Source organism: Harpia harpyja, chromosome 1 (genome assembly GCF_026419915.1).
Source record: "Harpia harpyja isolate bHarHar1 chromosome 1, bHarHar1 primary haplotype, whole genome shotgun sequence".
Lineage (NCBI taxonomy): Eukaryota > Metazoa > Chordata > Aves > Accipitriformes > Accipitridae > Harpia > Harpia harpyja.
Genome location: NC_068940.1, coordinates 27,826,945 through 27,843,288, shown reverse-complemented (window position 1 = coordinate 27,843,288; position 16,344 = coordinate 27,826,945). Strand labels below are relative to the sequence as shown.

General features: G+C 39.1%; 1 protein-coding gene across 1 annotated transcript in view; it reads right to left on the bottom strand.

The window, feature by feature from the left end:
- SEMA5A (semaphorin 5A) overlaps positions 1 to 16,344 on the bottom strand; it is a 345,161-nt gene that overhangs the window by 31,191 nt on the left and 297,626 nt on the right. The window contains exon 17 of the mRNA XM_052781946.1: positions 4,795 to 5,020. Coding sequence (XP_052637906.1) covers positions 4,795 to 5,020 — 226 coding nt within the window. The remainder of the gene's footprint in view (positions 1 to 4,794; positions 5,021 to 16,344) is intronic.

The window sequence follows — 16,344 nt, the reverse complement described above, 5'->3', positions numbered from 1 at the left end:
GCAGTGACACCCGATAAATTACATTACTTGACTGATTTATGCCTTATGTCCTCCTGTTCAAACCTAAGAGAGAAAATTCAATTATCCAAGCAGTCTAGGTTCATGACTTTGAGAAAGAAGATCTGGAGCCAAAATTCAAGTATCCTGAATCATTTCTAAATGACAGCATGAAACACTGTTTAAAGTGCAGGAGATAACAAAGATAAGCAAAGATTGGTTCAGTGTTGTCACTTTCTGAAGGTATTCTGCAAGTATTTGACAATATCATTGAAGCATAAAACTTACATACCGTCAGGCCTATTTACCTATGACTTATAAAAACCTTATAACCTTCAAAACTTAGTAAAATTTAAATGGTAAAATGCAATGACAAACATTAATGCAATGCAAAGATAACATATTTTAAAAAGCCCAAACAATATGCAGACGGAGGATGTTATGTTACCACAAGAATTTTATTTCTTGTGTTCAAATATTTAATCCCAAAGTTCCACTGAAGAGTTGTTGTTTGTCAATCAAACTTGAATTTGTCATCGAATTCAGTTCTAATTTCCGCAATTCATTTTGTTCTTACCTCAGAATACCACAGTTTAGCTTCAATAAGACAGTATAAGAGAGGACATCTCAACATGTACCCCTTCCGACTACAGGACATTACTAATTATCAGCACCTGTTTTATTCTGTACTAAATTCCTAGTGAGTAACACTAGGATTAATCCATCTCTTCACAAGATATCATGGCCACTAAAACAGTATTTCAGACAAAACTACATCCTGCCTTCAAAAATAACTACTGTTTTAAGTTTGTCATAGAGAAGGAGTGACAACTGGGAATCTAAGTTCAGGTTTCCAGGTGCCTTTTTCTGCTTTAAGGAATTTGTGACTTTTGTTCAGATTTTATAGGCAAATATTTTCAGGCAAATAAAAGACTCTTTCAGACTGTCTGACTGAAATTGGAAGGGTTGTCATTGTTTAATTGTTTTCTGAAGGTATTTTGGGAGCTAACCTCGTCTAACTTTAGCCACGTCAAATTCAAGTGTCTTGCCTAAGCTCATCATTGCTGTTTCCTTTGTATACCCCATGGAAAAAGAGCGGTACCTCCAGAGGGTGATTTGTGCCCATTCTATCAGATGCTTATCTTTAGAGGGATGCCTCGTTCCTCAGGGGTGCTCGCTGTCTTTGCAGACTACAATGGAGTCTAGAGTTAGGTGAGAGAAATGCAAACTGGAAAAATCAGGTAACTTCATACCTTGTGAAATTTTTATCCCTGGATTAAACACTTACGTTTTCAGAACAATTCATAGTGCTTATATATCAGATACTCCTACAGAGAGTCAGTTAGTATGTTTAATGTAGATATTTAATATGTTTTGTTTCATAAGCACACATTAAAGCCTATGGTGATGTAATTTCTAGACTTTAATGCTGGACTGTACAGACATTTGCATTAAGATGTGCAACAATGTATACAATCTCTCTAAGTGTGTATTTGAAATAGCTGTATCTTTCCTGTCTGAGCACTATATGAAAACCTAGAGGCAGAGAACAAAATGTACTTTTCTTTCCTCTTAATCAAACTTCAAATCAGGAAAGCACGAATACAGCGTGCAAATGCTCCTGCTTGGTTGATTGAGATAGAAATCTTACCACACTCAGGAGGAGCCTAGTGGGTTTCTGGCAAGAAGTTCTACCTCTAAGCTCAGACTGCAAAGAAAGTTTGCTTTGCTAGCGTCTGACAGTGAAACATGATTCTGTTTAACATGGCATGACTATAGCTGCACAGTGGGAGATTATAGGCAATGAGAAAATTTCTAACAAATAGCTCTCTTCTGCAAAGAACAGAGAACTGATCTTTGCAGAACACATCTTTGGTAATGAGGTACGCCAAGCATGCTGTACCAGTATTAATCTTTCTATAAAAGCCAGCAAATTGCTACAGTTCAACACAGAGATAATGAAAAGAATGTTTCACAGTATCCAGGCTCTGGTCAGGTGGAAATAAGTTCTGATGTTTCCTTGCTATCTAGCCAGAAATTGTGAAGGTGTCTGCCAAAATTCACGGTTTCCCATTCTCATGAGAGTCTTCTGTTTGAAAAGCTACAGCTACACTACATGACTCTCATTCACTTATTTTCTTCCCATGAAATCAAGGACCAGTAGAGGGGTGGTGTGTGGACCCAAATCCAAACCTGGGAGCAGGGAAATGCTCCTGAATCCTGCAGTTTAGAGGCAGTCAATAAGTTGCATCTCATCAGCAAATCAAGGCAGAGCCCTCCCCACCGAAACGTTCCACTCCACCCTGTTCTGACATCCATAACCAGAAAATGCCTAAGCAAACAGGCTCAGAATAAAATGTGGGTAAAGGAGACATAACAGTAACTCTTTTCACCAGAAGCATATTGATTAATGTAGCCACTTGGAAGACTGATTGGGTTTGATCTTGCATTACAGGATAATTAAAAACTCACTGGCCAAAAAGAGTCAAAGAATGAGCATGAATTAATGCCAAAGCTCTGAGGGCACTCATAGGAAGAATGGACAGATGTATAATAGTTTCTGCCCTGTTGACTACTCAATATAAAGTATTTAAATATTCAGTAGTTTTGGGCTTAGTCAGCAAAAATCCTTCTCCCAGATGAACATCTCAATTGCTATGCAACAGGGTCACTCCCATACATGGGTCCAATGATTAATTATTTCCAAATGAAGCAAAGCAGCAGCTTCAGCAAGATGCAACAAATGAGCTACAACACCAGGAAACTCAGGAATCTGATGTTCAGAAGTGAAAGAAAAATCTTCAAGCTAATCAGGCAAAGAATGTGCCTGGACCCACACCCTTGCCTCTTGCGCTCTGCCCGAACGCCTTATTTAACAAAACGTAGGCACTGCTACTTCCGACTATATTCTGTAAGAAAGAGCCAGCTTATGCATCCAACTCCAGGAGAGGACTTATGATCATGACTTCAGAGCTGAGAAAGGTGTCTCCATGCTTAATTTTCTTGCAGCAGTGTGATCTAGGACAGACCGGCTCTTGCACTGGTTTGTCCCACTACCCTGCTCTCTAAGGAGTGCATTGGCTGCCGTATACTCCGTTCTTAAGTGCTGTCATCTCAGCTGTCAGACAAGAATATACCTAGATTCTTCTGTAGATCTACTTCTAGTTGTTGTGATAACTCTCCTAATTCTGTACTATCTGGTGGGAAAAATATCCTCTTTTTCATTTAAAGTCATGAAATTTTAAAAGGTATCATGAACATCTAAGTGCTGGAAGACAGCAAAAAGCAGCACCGCCACCTAAAAGTCTTATTTAGGACGAGAAAGGTAGGTCATACACCAGTCCCAGCAGAGCAAAATCTTTGCTAAATGCTAGTTTGAAACTTAATTTGGATGAAAACAGGAGAATAGCAGAAACGCTTGTTACAAGAGTTGCTCCATGCCAAAATCTGCCTTGCTATCCAGACCTAAACAATAAACATTGGAGACTGTAGATGACCTGAAATGGGAATGACAGAGTGTGAAACTCCGATCTGGAGCACCACGGGCTTTGTTTTATTATTTCACGCAGTTCACTACTATGTATTTCTTTAAATATTACTAACATCCTGCCCTCCTCCAAAGGGGCAGAGATGTCAAGTGAACCAATAAAGGTTTTGCACAAGATGAAGGACATGGGGGAAGCCTCTAGCATCTTCTCACAGAAGCCACCCCTGCAGCACCCCCCAGCTCCCCAAACCTTGCCACGCAAACCCAATACAGGCAGGAACTGCTTAACACTGATTTTCGCAATAGTTGGTCTGTCTGAAAAAAATACTGAGAATTAGAAAGCCCAAGGACTCATTCTCTCTTTGTGGCCTTAGATAAGCCAAATGCCTTCAGTTATACATGTTTTCAGCTCACCTGGGTATTGTGAAGATACAAAAGGCAATGTAAGTAGAAAGCAGGCTTATAAATATTTAAATACAAAAATTAAAAAACAGTATTTCCTTAGATTATATAACTAAAATATAATACTTAAAAAGAAACACTGATATATCATTAAAACTGGATAATTAATGAAATGTATTAATAAAATTAGAGCGACTGTCAGAAGTTCTCCTAGGTTTTATTTTTCATATATGTACACGTAACATTTATTCAAAACTATATATTACTGATAGGGAAAGAACAAAGTTCTGGAATAAAATAATTCCAATTTAAAGTCATCTAAAGTTGAAAAGATTTTGAAGGAGTTCAGTTTTCCATCTCAGAAATAAACAGAACTTTAAATTTCTAGCAATAGCATAACATAAACTTCTACAATAGAAATTATCCAGTTCATAAACTCCTTATTTAGTTAAATACTTGCATGAATCTTAGAGTTCCTAATTTAGAATTACTGAGCAAAAAGTTCTTCTCAGCATCAATACTACATATTCTAGCTAAATATTTATCAAATACATTAATGTTGCACAAACTCTCCCCCAGTAAAAACCCAAGAGAATACAAGGAGGTGACAGAATCCTCCAAGAACTGGGCTGCCATGTCACGGCTCACAGGTTATTGTAAAGAACGTTAAAATAACCTGGCAAATCTCATAATCAGTGGTAAAAGACACTCGATTAGTCTGAATGATGAAGCCACGTCCAGAAGAAATACAAGCTAGATTCCCCGTTGTGATCGCTATGTCCTCATTTTCATTACCAGTTCTGTTACGCAAAACACCAGCAAGCAAAAACTTCCACTCTGTGTGGAAAAGGGAACTGCAGACACCTGGCTAGCAGGAGGCGTCGTGCAGCCACTCGAGCTTTGCTTACCATCTGTCGAGCACCCACTGGTGCCATCGCTGGAACAGTAACGCATTTCAATCCTTTGCCTTCCCACCTCTAGCAGATTTGGGTCAGGCAACCGCGCTTTGCAGGTGTATCGGAAACGTTGTTCGTAGTGGCCACCGTTGTCTGAAATATTGACTGGGGTCCAAGGTGTCCAAGGGGTTGTCTTTTTTAACTCTGGACATGTGTTGGTGTTACAAGGCTGATATTCCTGGAAGAAAAGGTCACAGTGAATATAATCATTAAATATGACTTAAAAAACCCCCACAAACCCTCAAAACAGACAAAAAGACAGCTAATAAAAAAAGCCTTTGATATTTTCTCCAGCATTTCCAATAGCAGTGATCGTCAATAAACTTTTAATTCTAATCTCAAACCAAAAGTGGTTTTTTTCTGCTTCTAGGCAAGCACAGTATCACACTGCTAAAAGCAACAATATACCCGTACAAATTAGGTCTATTACATCCATAAAAACAGTAAGCTGAACACTATAAGTACCATGATAAAGCACATCTTTATAAATGACTAGACCCAAATAAGGTGTAGCTAAATACGTTAAAGCTTTTAATTAAGAGGAATTCTGATAAACTGCAGGTACAAGACACAAACCAGAAAATAATTCCTTGGTAAAATCTATGGCATATGAATAAGCGAACCACTGTCCATTTTGTATATTGCTTATGTATTACATGGGGACAACGGACAAAAAATGTTTTCTATTACGGAATCTGGCTCCCTGAGGTGCATGTTACCCATAGCTCCAGCATTGCTAAACCTATCATCAGAAGCAAATTCCCTGTGGACTGATATGCACCAGAGGAAACAGACCACACCTAAGAAACAAATGCAGAACGGCCAATATTCTCAAGCTCCACAAAATATGTCTTCTGATGAGTATCATCAAGATCTGCAGGTCCTGCCAATTCATTTCCCTGAGCACAATACGCTACATCTGATGCAAGTGCCTTGTAAACTATATGGATGAAATTAAACAACCATTAAATATCAGAATGAATTGACACTAACAAATTATTAAAGGCAAAAAGAAATAGGCATCAGCGGGACAATTTTTAAAAGATCTCTCAATCTCTGACGCCTTAGAGACATACTCCGGGAGGGTACCTTCTGAAAAGGAGTCTACTAAAGTTTGTAAGTCCAAAAACTGTGTGATAAATCATTATTTCTATTGTGTTCATGTTAAAATGTTTTTTAACATGAACACAATAGAAATAAAACACAATAGAAATAATGATTTCATGACGCAGTACGACCTCCTTCTTCCATAACCCCTACCCCAGCTGATACCACCAAGTTCCAACAAGCAACAGATTACCTGCTCCTCTCTTTCCCATGGTGGTAACAACCTTTTTATCTCACACTTTCCTCAGTCCACTACCTCTTCTCTCAGATGGTCCAACTTATTAACACATCCAATTAGACTGAGAGCAATTGCTCTCAACCTGTATTTTGGTTTAAAGGCTCTGTTGCTATTTCAGATCTAGAAGAAGCTTCTTTGTCTGAAAGCTTTTCTAATTTTTCCATCTATTAGAGTCAGAAAAAAAATTATTCCCCAGAAAGCGCTGCCCAAGTAACACAGCAAGGCACTGGAGAACCCAGTGCCACATTTGAGACTCTCGCATTCTGAGGCCAGGTTTCGTAGTTCTGTGGTACTTCAGGCCAGAAAGCGCTTTTAGCCCAAAGACTTCTGCTGGACTACTCCTGTTCACTCCTCAAGGCTGTGCCAAGTCCCTGCCCACCGTAAGACCTGGTGACCACTACAGTGGTGACCACGTGAGTCATACTTGGGGACCACCTGTGGAAGAGGATCCTTTTAGAGCACAGAGGACTGGATCGACCTTCCCGGCATTGGAGTTTCAGCCTCGACTGGTTTCTGGATCAGAAGACAGCAAAAGCGAGCAAACTGTCTGGTCCTGTGTACAGCAGGGGAAGTAATTTCTTCATGATTCCTCTAGGCAACTGTTTAAATCATATGTGTTTTAGACTGAGGACAAAACATGTACGACTGTTGTCCTCACAGCACATGAACTGTGAAAAAGAAATCACAAAATTAACAGATCCCAGCAATGGCCAGAACCGCCCTGCTTGCTATCCCAACAGGCTATTCACCTCCAACGTGCAGTCCCCTCCAGCAGCTGGATTACAGCGCATCTTTTAGCAAGAGCACTCTGTCTTTCCCGCTCTTTTTTTTTTTAAAGATGTCTAGCACTGATGAGTCTATCACCTCCCCGCATCAGCTGTTCCACTATTTAGTAATCCTCAAAGCTAACAAAGTGCAAGTTAATTCAAGGCTGCATTTTTCCCCTTAATTTAATTTTCCAGTCACTGAATTTTGCTGCGCCTTTATCAACGATACTGAAAGTGTTCCTTGTCCCATACCTACAAACAAATTTTTCATGCCCAAATATCCATACATAATGACAAACCAAGCTGAACTTCTTAAAGCTACATAGGATTTAAAACCTGATCTCCAGGTCCTGTGCATCCCTATATCTTCCTTTTGTCCTATTTCCTTATTTTCCCTAAGACGGGACACCAAAATTTGACTTGGCATTCTAGAAGCAGTCTTATCAATACAGCATGCAGAGGCAATCATGACCCCATTCCACTTGACAGTCTGACTTTAATACATACATTATTGCATTAGTGCTTTTTCCTTCCACAACATTGCACAAAGAGCTTAAGTAGACCCAATTATCTTTGATAACCTGTCCTTCTCTAAATCACAGCTTTACAACTACATACAGTTTCCTATCCCACACAAAAGGCTGGTGTTTGGTGATATTAAAATCTGTTTTATTAGCTTCTGCAATTATCTAGCGTATTATTTACTACCTCAACAATGTCTGTCATGGTCAAGCTTTACTGAAGATGTCATATCATTGTCTAGACGGTTGATAAAAATGTTAAGTGCTATTGACTCAAGAACTGATTGCAGTCAGACCCTGCTAGACACATCCCAGTCATTTATATCTGTCCATTAACACCACATTTTTCAATTTGTCAGTGAGCCAGCTTTTAATCCATTTAACATTTGCCGTATATTTCAGTTTTTCAGATCAAAGTACTTTCTGTTGCAAAGGCAAACGTCTTGGAAAAATTCAGTGACAGCCTGGGAGAAGTGCTGTATCACTTTGAAACATCTTGAAACACAAGCTCTTTTCTAGTAGCATATAAGCAGGAATAATTCAATCAGTATAGTAGCTACTACGAAATTTGTTTCAAAACAGTCACAATGGTCTAAAAGTTTCAGTTCCTCATTTGCTGTTGATTTTTGTATTGATATTTTTTAATCAAAAATAAAAGCTGCTAGAAATGCGAGGTCTTTCTTTACTGGATATGGCCTAGACAGGAGAGGGTCACATATAGCAGAATGTGTGAGATATGCAATGAAACCTTTGTCAAATAAAAATAGGCAACAAAGGAAGAAGTTAATTTAGTGTACTGAATGCTGCTTTGCTAACACGTCTGAAATGAACGTGTCAGCTTGCTTGTTTCTAGAAAGACAGATACCAGTAATCAGTGCGCTTCAGGATGTGTAGTCCCTTCATACACCCTCTGTGAAGGTGTCCTCATATATTGTTACATGAACCAGAAAAGAAAGGTGTTCCTTAAGAGTATCTGTAAGGACCATTTGTTAGTTTTTCCTTTCTTCTTGCTTCGTGCACAGCTTATAAGACAGTTTGTCTGCTGTCATGCCTGTCTATTCAACCACTGGATAATACCCATGAAAGGCTCAGAATGGCAGGGGAAACAAAAGTACATGTAGATTACCCAGAAAACATTAACAGCAGTAAATAATCTCTCTTTGAGAAAATCCAGAGGAATATCCTACCAATGGCTGACTCCATGAAGTCCTGGCACTAATAACGACCTGGCAGAGCCTGCTGGCTTCTCACAAAGGGCGAGTGCCGCGCTGCTCTACCAAATACGGCGTCTGCCACAGAGGAATCGAAAATCGCGTCGTGCTTGATGGAAGCATTGACGTGGTCTGATGCTACAAAACTCCAGTATAAGCAGAACCACGACCTTGCTCTGAATGGTCTCAGATTTGGACGAAAGTGAAGGAAGAGAGAGAAAAGGCACGATTCAGATCGCACACGGGTATCTTTAGTGCTGCTAGCATGAAGATGTAGTCTGACTGGAAGGATTTGTCAGGGACTGGGAATATGGAAACTGCTATCTCTGCTTGGATTACCCTCCTCTTCTCACCTTGTCCAACGCTTAAACAATTTACTCAAACAGGATTTCAGGAATATGGCCCTCTCCAAAGCAATCCGACCAGCCAGAGTAATGGATACAATAATAAAGTGACTAATAGCGGAATAAAAGTCTCAGGTGGAACACTGAGGTCTCACCTCAGCGAAAGAGCGGTAAGAAAGAACTAGGAGAGCAGTGGAGCATTCTGCTTCAATAGAGATGCTGAGAGGAACCGAGAGCACGGCTGCCCAACTCCGTCTCCCCCTGTCCCAGGCGGACTGCAGGAAGAGACGGGGTCGGGCTCTCCGGGCAGGGCTCACTAGGCTCCCACAGAGGAAAACTTCCTCTCATGGGTTTAATTAAGCACCCGAGTTCTCAGGGTACACTTTTGGACTCAGAACAACAATTATTTGAGACCATTTGCAGACTCCAAAAATATCATTGCAGTAGTTCAAACTTAACCACATTTTCAAAGTTCTCTTTGCAAGTTGTCCTAAAACTTGTGGCCTAATTCACCATGTTGTGGCTTTTAGTTTAGAGTGGATTTAGTCAGTCGAGATTGTTAAATTTGTGCCTGGCTATGCCTGGCAAAGATGCAATAAGACCTTTAAAGACTAAATTTCAGGGGCAGTTCAACAGTGAGTTGGGAATTTTACACAAAATACACAAATAAATACATACATCACAAAATACATGTCTATGAAAATGATAATTTAAAATGAAATTTATCACAAAGCATACTGGTGGTAATATGAGAAAAGGCATCATAAATTAAAAACACAGTTTGGATTGATGGAGCATAAACATTGATTATGCCATTAACCAGCTACCTTGCTTCTGTCTTTAAATAATATTTCCTAATATTTGTGTATAATGAAAAAAGAATATTAATGTCATGTTTTGTACCAAGATTTATTTAGAATTATTTGGTTGTATTATTTTAGAAAAGGACAACTAAAATGTTATTTCCAAACCATCTCATTTCAAACTGGAGGAGACTCTTGCTAAACAACGTAGAACAAAATTCTACTGTTTTCTCATGGAGGACACGGAACAGAATAATTTTTTTTTGCCTTTGCATAGCCACTTTAGTCAAATTCCTGAAAATTCTGAGAATCTCTGAGACTTTTACTCCTAGTTTAATTTTGATTTTAATTAACCAAACAGCGTGATAGTCTGATATTTCTTTAGGAAACTAGGCTAAAATCTTATCTCCATTTGAACTACAATTTTTTATAAAAAACAGAATTGAGATAGAGAGTTCTATTCCCATTTATATTACATGTTTATATTATGGAAGAATTTCTCCTAACATTCTTATTTCTTTGATGTCTATAGTATGCCTATGTTGAATGCACTTCTTTTGTTCTTATCTCTGTTTTTCTCTCTCATCTGTTAGTGTGAGAGGCTATCTTCACAAGGCAGCTAAATCAACTTTAACAGTCCATTAAAATATTTTCAGCCCAACAGTTATCTTTTATCATTTGCTTTTCATATACCGTATTAGTTCTCGAATATTTTTGGAATCACCAAACAGTCCATTGATTAAAAAATACTTATAAATTTTTGCTTTTTGTTCCACTGTGCTAAACTTCAGTTTGGCCCAAAATATGTTTAATTTTTCAGATATTAAGACACCAATAGAAAAGAATGTCGCTGATTCATAAATTGAATGGTGTAGTATGTCACCTGGGACAAGACAGGGCTGTAAGATAAAAGAATGTGAGTCTCTCAGCCATCTCTCAAGCTTTGAGTTTATCACAGCAATATGTAGTTAAAGGAAAGGATAGCTCTCACAGGCAATCAAAACAAAGGCCAAAATGAATGTAACAGTGTTATAAAACTCGAGAGAAAAACAGTTTCCATTTATAGAGGGCCTTGTTTACACATCAAAATGTAAGTTTCCTGAAGGACTAATATACCCTCTCCCTCTCCAAGAACCAAAAGATAGATAACATTTATCTTGCAGGGGTTGAAAAACACATTCAGGAAAATCGTTAACTGAACTTGAAAAAATAAATGGTTCATTTATTTTCATTACAGAAATGTAAAGTCTTCTCCATTTAGAAAAGCATTTTCAAACTAAACAAACAAAAGAGAAGAAAGTCCCTGACGTATTTCTATTTATTTCCACAGTTTAAAAAGCCAGGTTCTTCAACAAAATACCATTAGATATACCTTACTTTATTATAATTTTTCTATTACAATACTATTTCAAAAACATGACCTGAAAGAACACCCAAACCCCATTAAATCCAAGTCATTAAGCAAAACACCTTCTACATTGTAAATTTCACAGCTATATTTAAAAAACAAACCCCCCAAATATTTCTAAAATCCCCGTTGTATTTTAATGATGCAAGGGCACCTCTATATTCTAGTTTACAGGCAGTATTTTAGCTTCAGTTGACACCAGTGGGAGTAGTTCTATTGATTCCAGTGGAAGCAGGACTTTGCTGAGCGCAGGGGCAATCCTGTAGTGCTGTCAAGTAAGGGTAAGTAGGTTGTGTTCATAACGGGGTTTTAAAAATATTTGGATGGCTCATGGAGGAAAATCATCTTACCCTACACAAAAGGAACAGGTTTCTTCTGAAGTGAACGCATTTCGTTTTTGGCTGCAAATACTGACTGAGCACGACCTTTTGTTTCAATTGTGTGTATTTTAAACAAAAGAATTGGAAAAACTTCCATTGATGTAAAGGGCAACTTAAAAGGAATTAAAGGCTCAATTTGGAACCATCTTACCTGGAGGATTCAGGGCCTGTTGGGCAGGTCATCAGAATGGCACAGTTCGGCACTCAAATCTTTCCTATATTCAACATCATTCATTTTATTTAGACAAGGGAAGTTCCTACTTTCATCATCTCTTCATAATCCCATCAAATTCTGGACTGAAGCAAGCCACCACTTTCCTCTTACTTTTTCTCTACCAGCCATTTGTGTAACTCCGTGCTCAAAAGCCACATTTTATACCCAACTAGTCAAACTTTTGTGAAGGAAATTGTTACAAAAAACTAAATCACTTCATCGTGAGAAGCTTAACTGAGTACCTCAAAGGGGCAGGGTTAGTAGGAGCACCTTCAGCTCCACCTCAGCAAGCAGAACGGCCTGGTTGCATCAAGGAAGTGCAGGTTTTATTCTTAAGTACTGCTTCTTGAATGCTCATGTTCACATCAGCACCTGAGACCCATTTAGAGGGATAAACATTTATTTCATATGCATGACAACTCCTAATAGTGTAAGAGTTCATTTTAAAGCATGATATTTGGAATTAACTTGTATTCAAAATGAAACTAGAAATGTCTAAGGAAGAAAAAGCTTCTTTATTCTGACAGAGATTTAAAAAATTATAGAAAGAAGCATAGTAATTAATTTGGATTCTTCCAAACCTAATCCATTTATGGACCTGCATTACAATTACCCACCCTACTCAAATGCACCTAGCAAATGAAATTGCCACGTGATACAAAACAGGACAAATTTGTCAAGATTTGTAAATTGTTTTTCTTTCTTTCTTTTTTTTGTTTTTTTTTAAATAACTGAATACATCAAGAACTTATGTCTATTTTTGCACACTGCTCGTAGAGAAATTATAAGTAGTAAACCCACGGTAAATCCCCAGCAGCAAGCCTGCCTGCTGGCAGTTCAATTTGTACCAATCCTTCAAGCATCCCTGGTGTGGTCCCAGTGCCCCCACGAGAGGAGCCCACTTCTACAGCCGGGGTACAGAGCCGCCTGCTAACGCGGCGCCCGCAATTCCATCTCCCCAGCCTTTTCCCACTTGCACGGTCAGACTGGGAGCTCCCTGTGGGAGAAGCCGTTTCGGACTGCCTCTTTGCAGGCCCTGGTATAATGGGATGCTGGCTCATCGTTAAAGCTTTCAGGCAGCAGGACACCGCTGATGCTCGAACTGGAAGGCTGTGGAGGCTGCTCTCCTGCTGCGCTAGGCAGCGGATCTCAACGTGACAGCGTTAAACCCCTTAGCAAGTTGCAAGTCAAGACCAGGGGATTGCAACCGTGCCGTCCTTCCCAGACTGCTCAGGCAAGCGTGGGTCCCAAGCTATAGTCACTAGGGGAACTCAAACTCTAAAACCGGTGAAAAACCCTCATTCTCAGTGCTTGTACGTTCTTAATATTGGAAAACATCTCAAAAACAGTCAAAGAACTGACTAGTGGAATTTACTGTCAGTTTTCAAACTAAGAACGAAATATACTTAAAATGTAATGTGTTTCAGTGAAATGGATTTGAATTTTGGTTACAGACGTCTCTTCTGGCACTCGCCCAGCATGCCCAATAACTATTGAGAATTCAGTGTCCTGAATAGGCTGAAACTGGAGATGGCATGTTTGTTTTTACTGGACCCTCAGCTCACTTCAGGGAAGTGTTTCACGTCCACAAGGGGAATTAAATATTCTGTCTGGTCACCCAGTTCCTTTCTGAATATGGATTTCCTTGGAAGTCTAGGCTTCTCTTACTAAGTTAACCATAGATTTTCTTTTGATGAACAATACCTTCTACATTTTGCCCACAACGATATAAGCCTCCTGTAAATTACCCTGTTCCTTTCACTCTCAGGGCACTGAAGATATTGAATGCATTGTTAACAGTTAGGAAACAAGCAATGCCTCTAAAAATGCATGGCCTAAACAGAAAATTCTTCCTCTCGTTCATCCTTCCCTTTTACTCGACGCATGGTCTATGAAACATCTCCCAAAATGGACGAGCTGTGCAATGCGCTCCGAAGGATCACATATTCAGCTACACGCAAGAACACAGCAAACAGGTCTCCTCTGACTTTAGGGGGGGGTTAGGTAACAAATTTTACTTTCATGATTTTTATCATATTCATGTGATTATGTGCTTTTCTGCATTTGTGTGGACCCCACTGATTCGAAGTGTCGCACTTAAGCAGTTTTGTCAGTCATGTAATTGTTAGGGACTTGCCACTGATTAGGAGTCAAAGATACTTAATTGCCAGTCCTAAACATTGATAAATAATAGTCCAGGCCCTCAAGATCATTATATTGGCTTAAAAGAACCCTGGACAGGGGGAGGGGGTGGACCTAGGAAAGGAAGCTGATTAGTTGTTTATGCACTATCGTTACTAAGAGCATGTCCCATCCTTCCACCAAAAATTACTGGTTTGCAAGTAAGTTGCTGTTTAGGATACAGGCGTTCAGGGCTTATTTGCTCCAGTTCATAGTCAGGAATCTTATTGCAAATCCCCCCTTCTCTGTGGTTTCATATGTGGCATTACGAGCTGGCACAGCATAAACGTGCCTCCTGTCCTAGCAGCTCCACTGTGGAGTGGGAACCTCCAGAAGGGGCGGTGGGAAGCTGGGGCATCACCACTTGAACCTGTTAAAGCTGATAAACCCAGAGGTCCCTGTCGAAGTTATTTTTGCCCTGAGTGTTGTCATTTAGACAGCTGCAAAGCCTGTGTGAAGGAAGTCTGTGGTATTACTGAGCTGATGAAAACAGAACACACAGGACTGTAAGTAATCAAGGCCGTAAGGCTGCAGGGATTGTCCACCTATAAATGACTGCAGGGATTTACCAAAACTGACTCAAAAGTGATTTCAGTTAAGCAGGTGCTATATTGCCGCGTCATGAAGGCCCCAACTGCAGTAGGAAAGACACGACCTCCACATCTGAGCAACAATGGGACAAGCAGATCGTGAAATATAAATACAGCTAAAGGTAAATGATGTATTACTTGAACACGAATCAAAATTAATATTTTCAGCATTTAAATCAGCATTTAAAATCAGTGTGTAAACATCAGCTTTGAAATCTATATTTATACATTTAATTATAAAGAGAGGAAATTCAACTTTACCTTTAAAATTAAGAATGTACTAGGTGCAATTTGAAAAGACCATGGAAAGAAACGTAGCTTCCCGCAAGCTGCGATTTTGCTTACCTGATCTCTCAGTACTTCAGAAGTGGGGAAAGGCGGTTGTTCAAAATTCCATTTTGAGGGGTATGATCAGCTGATTGGAAACAAGTGAGTTGCTGCAGCTTAGTGAGTTCCCGCTCAGCTGGGCCATGCTAACGATCTGTGCATGTGGCTTTATTCATTACAAATGCAAATGCAAGTGCAAAAGAAGGCGGATTAAGTCAGCCAGATAAGGGGTGATTTATTTTGCTGTAATAACTCAATTGTTTGCAATTAGCTTCACATACTCTTACTGAGAAGCTTAAAGTTTTTCACATAGGCCCTGTAATTCCTGACAAAAATCTTTTAAATTGCTGAAATAGTTATTATTAACTTAAAATTTATTTTTTTAAATTGCTGGAAATCAGGGCTATCCAAGTATTTATTAACTGAGAGTAAGAATGTTAGAAGATAATCCAATAGTCAAAAAGGCATGAAAAGGCTGTCAACGCATCAATTTTAAAGACTGCTTCTTTGTAATGATGGCAAATCTGTTCTCCCACATAAATTACCTTCATTTCTATTCTGCAGCGTAGGTTTTCCTTCCTGTAGGCTTCTAGAAAGACAAGGAAAGCTATATTCTTATTGTAAAAGGAGATCCTCAACAACAAATTTTTAAACACCAAAAGTGGAAGCAAATCTCAGATTTCAGTTTTCACAAGCAACAGTAGAGTTCCTTGGCTACTTCGTGACCCGGAAAAAATTTGATCCTTAGATTCCTGATTCTTAGATTCACCCATTGCCAGCTATAATGGTTGTGAGTGTGCCTTTTCCCGAACTTAGCAATGGGAGAAATCTGCAAACAAGTGTCAGTTGGGTTTGTCTGCCACCATATATCACTAACTCCACAGGTTGCTAAAACAATGTGTAACTGTGAAACAAGAAGAGGAGAAGTAAAAGCTGCACAGCCTGTAATCATGGGGTTGAGGATAAGGAACTGGGGTGGTACTCCTACGGAGAGAAACGGCTGCTTTAGTTCACAAGGCAGTTTCAAATTAAGCACCGTGGTAAAGTTGTTCTGGAAATTTACATGCTGAGGACATGTTTACTTCTATAATATTTTGACCTGGAAAATCAACTGTGTGAAAAGCCAGCCAAAAAGTAATGCAGAAAAATAAAACAGTTATTACTATTTTATATCCAGCCACAGAGCACACTTTCAGATTCTTATTCATTTATCCATAGTAATTTATTATATCCTAAGTGCAGCCTTATATAAAAATTAATCCTTTTATCAGCCTATAGATCATCATTAATCTTATTTTCTACTATTACAGAATCTTTTAGATTCAGCTGAACTTTCACATTTTAAGCTCAAAATCTGAGGGCAAAAATGCAACTACTAATCAGCAGTACATCAAAACAGACCTGAGAGTAT